At 45.2% G+C, this 6,388-nt stretch overlaps 1 protein-coding gene across 1 annotated transcript; it reads left to right on the top strand.

Annotated features, from left to right (window-relative positions):
- The first annotated feature begins 1,240 nt into the window (after positions 1-1,240).
- On the top strand, positions 1,241-5,442 carry LOC121812794. The gene is made up of 2 exons (XM_042215829.1): positions 1,241-1,536; positions 3,471-5,442. The coding sequence occupies exon 2, from the start codon at positions 3,528-3,530 to the stop codon at positions 4,893-4,895; it is 1,368 nt and encodes a 455-aa protein (XP_042071763.1). The 5' UTR covers positions 1,241-1,536; positions 3,471-3,527; the 3' UTR covers positions 4,896-5,442.
- The last annotated feature ends 946 nt before the right edge of the window (positions 5,443-6,388 follow it).

Raw genomic sequence — 6,388 nt, 5'->3', positions numbered from 1 at the left:
TCATAAACTAGAAAATGATAATAAACTAAAAGCGCTGGGTCACCGACCCAGGACCATGACAGTACCCCCCACCCCCCGCAAGAGCTGGCACCAGACAGCCCAGCAGAAACACAAAAACCGACCAAAACAAAACAGAAAACGACCCGACCAGGGCGGGCGGAGGGGGCCCAGGATGGAGGGACAGAGTCCAAAAAGGCCCAGATGGTCAAGTTCAGGGGTCCGAACCGGAGGCCGACAACGCAGGAGGCCAAAACAGTTCAGTTCCGGGCCGACCATGCAAATGGCAGCGGCAGCGGGGCAGGTCCGGGGGCCGGCCACGCAGTAGGCAGTGGTGCATGTTAGATATTTTAGTATTATGGGAGCATGTACTGAATACCTTTTTTGATGATAGTATACAAAGGACCCTGTTTCTGCAATGCCCTTTGTTTGAACCTCATGTCCTCTTGCTGTGACACCACGGGCGACTTCCTTTGGCCTGCTGGTCTGGAAAATCCAACAGTTCATCTATATGTAAAGAAGGCACTTAAACTGGAACAGGCATAGCTGCGTCGATCCTGCCGTGGTACAATAGGACAGTGCATTCCTCGAGTGCACATCAAGCTTGCAGCCTGCTAAAGGTCCCCAAATAAAGTAAATTAAAAGCAGAGAGACACAGGAAGTTGCCTGTTGTTTTGCGAGAAGTTGCTCGTTAAGTGAGAAGTTGCTCACTAAAAAAAACAAAGGAAAAGAAAAGCTAGCAATAGATTGAAAGTAACCTCAGCTGTACCTCAGTAAAAATACTAACATAAATCCTTCAAGCGTGTAAACCCCTCTGGAAATCACTGAACATGGGTCAGAATAATTCAAAGACCACAGACAGGTCCGATGAAAAATCGAAATTAACTGTAAAACCAAAAAAAATAAAATATAAAGTCACAAATAACGGCTCAGTACGACTCCCACTTCCGGTTACGTGTAACCCACGTCCGCGAATCGGTGAAGACTTCCATGATTACGTATCCAGAACATGTGGAAGTGCTTACGTGACTGACTTTGTCTACAACTTAAGAACTGTAAGTACAATGCATTCTAATTTATTTCTCGAGCCCTATCCTGAACGATTATCGCCAGAAAACAGGTCAGTAGAAATGCTGAATACCATTTGCTATAAGAAAAGTAGTCTGCTTAAAAAGTCCTGTAGAAAATACATGATAAAATGCTGTGACGTGATCCATCAAGTGTTACCACTGTGGAGAAGAGGACCGGAGCCAGATGTAGATGCTTTAACATCAAATAAAGCTAGTGCAGGCTCTAGCATAGAAAATAAATCTACCGCAGGAAAAGCTAGTCTTGCATGCTCAGCCGTTCAGCCTACAGCCCCACCCCCTTACGAAGATGAGACCGAATTAATAGTCGCTGTAGCAGCTGCACGCACACAACGTCAGCATTCTGATCAACCAGCTCAAAGAAAGTGACAAAAAACCTGAATCACATGCAACGGATCTCAGCCGTCTCTTTGAACAAGATCAGGAAAAACAATATATACGCCGCGAGGAAGAATTAGCAGACAGTGTTGGGGAGTAACGGAATACATGTACCGCCGTTACGTATTTAGAATACAAAATATGAGTAACTGTATTCCGTTACAGTTACCGTTTAAAAAGGTGGTATTCAGAATACAGTTACTTTGTTGAAATAAATGGATTACACTGCGGTACTTTCCTGTTTCATATTGTCGCGGGTCAGGACTGTTTGGGTTTTGTTTGACAGCTACGTTCTGTTGTTCCAGGCGGCAGCGTTACGGTTGCCATGGTTACAGGGCGACGCTCTCTCTCTCTGCGACTGTGTGTTTCCTGGGTGAGAGAGCGCCTTTTCGTTGTTGTTGTTGTGCTAAGCTAACAGGCAGAATGCTACAAGCATAGCTCTAAAGAATGTAGCATCATGTTCAGTGTAGTCCGTGCTGCAGGGAGAATGGACTGCCATACACGTTATGTGTCTGTGAGCGCTAGGAGGGAGAAAAAGGGGAGTGGAAAGGTACGAGCAGTCATCGAGCAAAAACGGGAGCTGGAAGCATGTAAATATAATAATAACCACTGCAGCCAAGAAGAGTGCCTGACGAGCCCAGTTGTAAGTAAGCTATTAAGACTCGACTGTACACTGTGTTCGTGTTTTCCTCCGAAAACAACAAGTTCCGTTGGAGCAGCCTTTCAACGCCTCTCTCTGTCTGTCGCAAGAAAAGTTGACCCACACAACAAAGTAGAGCTATTTTTCGGCTACCAGCCGACAGGGACCCCGCCGTATTATGCTGGGCTTACACTGTGCGATTTTTTCAGTCGCGCGATTCAGCTCCTGCTCAAACTGTACGATTGACTCGCAGGGGTTAGAAGTTCATAGGTCACGATGCAGGGTCTCACACTATACGGCCCGATGCTCTGATGCGACCTGAGTGCTCACACTGTGCGTCCATAAAAATGAAGGTTATAACAGAAATTCTGTCGCTCGCTCTCCCTCTCCGTCTTTCACTCACACAGACACACCACCACCATCAACTTTGCTAAATTGCTAATGAAAAACATTGGTCAGGCAGCTGTGATTGAGCAGCAGTGTCGATCCAACTATTTTCACGGTTGTTGTGGTCGTGATAATTTTGTGAGGCCACATCGAAAGGGCTCGGATGGTTCTACAGGTTGTGCCTCCATCGCTTGTGTCCAGATCACACGCTGCACTGCCGTGCTACGCCGTCTTTTTCGCTGACATTTGTGTTTGCGCGTGCGCAGTGTGGCAAACTGCGGTGACACCCTCACGACCAAGCGATTGATGATCGGGAGCTGGTCGTGAGGTGTCAATCGCTTCTCGTTACCCCACGTATACTACACGATGCACGATGAAGGCCAAAATCGGGCCGATCGCCAAAACGATCGCACGACTCAAAAATCGGCTCAAAATGGGCCAAAAATCGCACAGTGTGAGCCCAGCATTAGTCAGAGGTCCCTTTACTACAGTTCGGAGTCGCGGACCTTCAGTAATAGTAATAAATCACACAGCAATAGTACATTCACGTTGTTGTAAAAAGCATGATAATATTGTAGCGGGTCAGGGCTGTTCGGGGTTCTGCTTGTACAGTTATGTTTTGTGTATGTTGCCATGGTGACGGGTGACGCCCTCTCGCTGCGACGGTGTGTCCTTCCGGGGTCAGAGGGCGCCCTATGTGTGTTGTGGTTGCCGCGCTGAGCAGTTAGCTAGTGGCAGTGTGTTCTTCTGCAAATGTAATAAACGGCTGTGCTCCCTGGCTAGCTCACGGGAAGCAAGACCAAACGATACCTCCGTCTCCTCCTTGTCTGAACTCGCCACAATATATTAAGTAATCCAAAGTATTCAGAATACGTTACTGTCATTGAGTAACGTAACGGAATAGGTTACAGAATACATTTTGGGGCATGTATTCTGTATTCTGTAATGGAATACATTTTAAAAGTAACCTTCCCAACACTGAATTAGCAGAACATAGAAAAAGAGAAAAACTTTTGAAAGAAGAATGTGAGGAACTTATGAAAAACAATTTAGACGACTATGAAGAAAAACTTTTGCATCAGGCAGTGTCCACGATAGACACCCACATGAAACGCCACGATATCGTAGCTAGAGGTTTAGAGGTAGCTAAAGAAATACCTGTTACCCGAACTTTAATAAAGACTTATCTAAAAGGAAAAAAGGAAAAACAAAGCCAGAATGACAAAGGTCCTTACGCCAACACTCGCGGTAATAAACAAACAGAACCAAAATCTAGTGACGTCAATGACACTTACCCCTTTATGATAATAGGAGATCAGTGTTGTATTCAGCCCCCTAAAATCTCAGAATTAGTGGCAACTATTAAAGAGCTTCCCGATCCTCTTAAAAATCCTACAGCCTTTGTCTCTGCACTACAGAGAAGTACCAGATATCACCATTTGGGTGGTCCGGATTACAGGTACATATTGTGTCAATGCATTCCTGGAGTAACCGAGTCACAACTCATAGAAGAGATAGGTGAATTAGATCCAAAGTGTGATAAAGCGTCCACAACTGCAGAGTTCTTGTGGGTAAATGATGACAAAATCACCGGTTTCTTTAGGAATCTAAAGAGATTCCTGTTAACAATGTCCAGAGACAAAATTGACTTAAATGGAGTAACTATGTGTAAACAGAAGCCTGATGAATCTATCCTAGTATTCATAAAACGCTTCGTGCACTGTTGGACTAACGAGGCATGCATGCCTGAAGATGGAAATGATCAGATTTTCATTACTACCTTTTTGAACAATATCCACCCTGAATGCTCTCAGTTGCTAAATGTGACAGCTACTAATAATCTCTATGAACTGAGTAAAGATGCCTTTTTAAAGCTTGTAAAACTGAAGGCCAGTGCAGATCTTTTCCCTACTACCACGAAAGCTAAAAGTGTTAAAATGATGCTGAATTTTGATGTTGCAGATCCAGAAGAAAGTGAGAAACTAATGTATGCAGGAGTACAGCAGGGAGGTTTCAGAGGGCGGAAAGATAAGAGTAGAGATGTGTGTTTTTGCTGTGGAAAGAGAGGACATTGGTCTGGGGAGTGTCAATTTGCAGCTTCCAACAGAGCACGCGTGCCTCAACCACAAAACGCAGGACAAGTTCCTGCCACTAGGCGTCAGCAGAGCTCTTCCAGTCAAGGTAACTGGCAACAACAGGAAGCACGCAATTATGGCCCCACATCTAGGCAGCAGCCTTACAATCCGCGATTTAATCAAGGTAGACAAGCTAGAGGTGCAAATTTAGCTCAGTTTTCCGGCAGCCGCAGACACCCAGAGCATGAATCAGAATGGGAGAGGGTGCGTTACAATTCTCACCATGATCTCTTCCCATCATCTGATAATCCCCGGCTGGACCGCCAATAGGGAGGCCCAGGTGAGGATGAGGGACAGCAGTGTGAGGCACTACACACGATGCTGCATTTGCAACTGTACCCTAATACAGAGCACTTGCCCATGCTAGAAGTAGAAATAGATGGTAAGAAATACCCATTTTTAGTGGATAGTGGAGCCACTAAAAGTTCACTGTCTGGAAAATTCTATAATGGGCCTGTTTCCTCTGTGTGTATCAACACTATGGGAATTAACGGAACTATAGTGCAATGCCCTAAAACTTATTCTCTAAAGACACGCTGGGGCCCAAAACCAGATGAAATCACATATCATTCATTCGTAATTATCCCAAATTCGCCTGTGAATCTATTAGGCAGAGATTTAATGGCAAAAATGAATTTGTGTATTTCATTTAACACAAAGGGTGAAATGTTTGCTGACACTGATAACAGCTATGTTTTCTCTGCCCTATGCACCGACATCATGGAGAAGGAACAGCCTCTGTGTCAGCTGGACGCCTCAGCAGAGAATGAACTCAACATCCTTTTTGTCCGGTACTCCAGTCACACACTGTGCCAAACAGTGTACAGAACCACTACCAGGTAATCCCACACTGGGAGCCACACTTTTGTCTCTCTCACACTGTTCAACAACATGATAACTGCTCACACCAGTGAAGGTCAAACAGTGGTTTTGTCACATAACTCAGACATAGGTTATGACATAACTACACCATGTCGACACATAGATCTAACCTACCCTATCCACTGTACTATTTCTGCAGTTACGTTGCCAGCTGAATACCAGAATATGACATTATGGTCAAAGGTGAGAATGATGTAGGATTTATTGACTGTACACCTTATCACGCACAGCTGAAACACAACAAGCCAGTATATGTCAAGCAATATCCCATTTCCGCCGAAAAAGCCGCAGCCCTAGATGTCATCATAGGAGATTTATTGACTACAGGAGTAATAAAGCCCACAGTATCTCCATATAACACTCCTGTCAATCCTGTGCCAAAGCCTAACAAACCTGGCGTATGGCGTTTCACACAAGACTTAAGGCAAATTAATGCAGTCATTATGCCTCTGCCACCTCTCGTCCCAGACGTTCCCAGCATATTGACATCCATTCCATCCACAGCTACACATTTTACCGTGGTGGACCTGTGTTCCGCTTTTTTCTCAGTGCCTGTGCATGAAGACACACAGCCGTATTTGCATTCACACATAGAAATAAGCAGTACACTTGGACTCGTTTGCCCCAAGGCATGGTAGAAGCCCTGCTGCTTTCTCAATGGTGGTCCGTGCTACCCTGGACAGCTTCACTCCTCCGAGGGCTGTACTGGATGACCTCCTCCTCTGTGCTCCGAGTGAGAACTATGTCAAACTGCTACACACATGCTTCTCCAGCACCTCCAACAGACTGGCCACAAAGCATCAGCAAAGAAAATGCAGTACTGTCAGACTTCTGTTCAATATTTGGGATTCACACTGTCTCACGGAAAACGTTCCATGACT

This window comes from Haplochromis burtoni, unplaced genomic scaffold (assembly GCF_018398535.1).
Source record: "Haplochromis burtoni strain Fernald_Lab_line unplaced genomic scaffold, NCSU_Asbu1 Contig_835, whole genome shotgun sequence".
Classification (NCBI taxonomy): Eukaryota; Metazoa; Chordata; class Actinopteri; order Cichliformes; family Cichlidae; genus Haplochromis; species Haplochromis burtoni.
The sequence above is the reverse complement of the archived record's forward strand: the minus strand, read 5'-3'. Positions and strand labels throughout refer to the sequence as shown.

What these genes read in the sequence shown, in the direction of transcription:
- LOC121812794 (XM_042215829.1), top strand. Translation starts at nt 3,528, where the DNA reads ATGAAAAACAATTTAGACGACTATGAAGAAAAACTTTTGCATCAGGCA.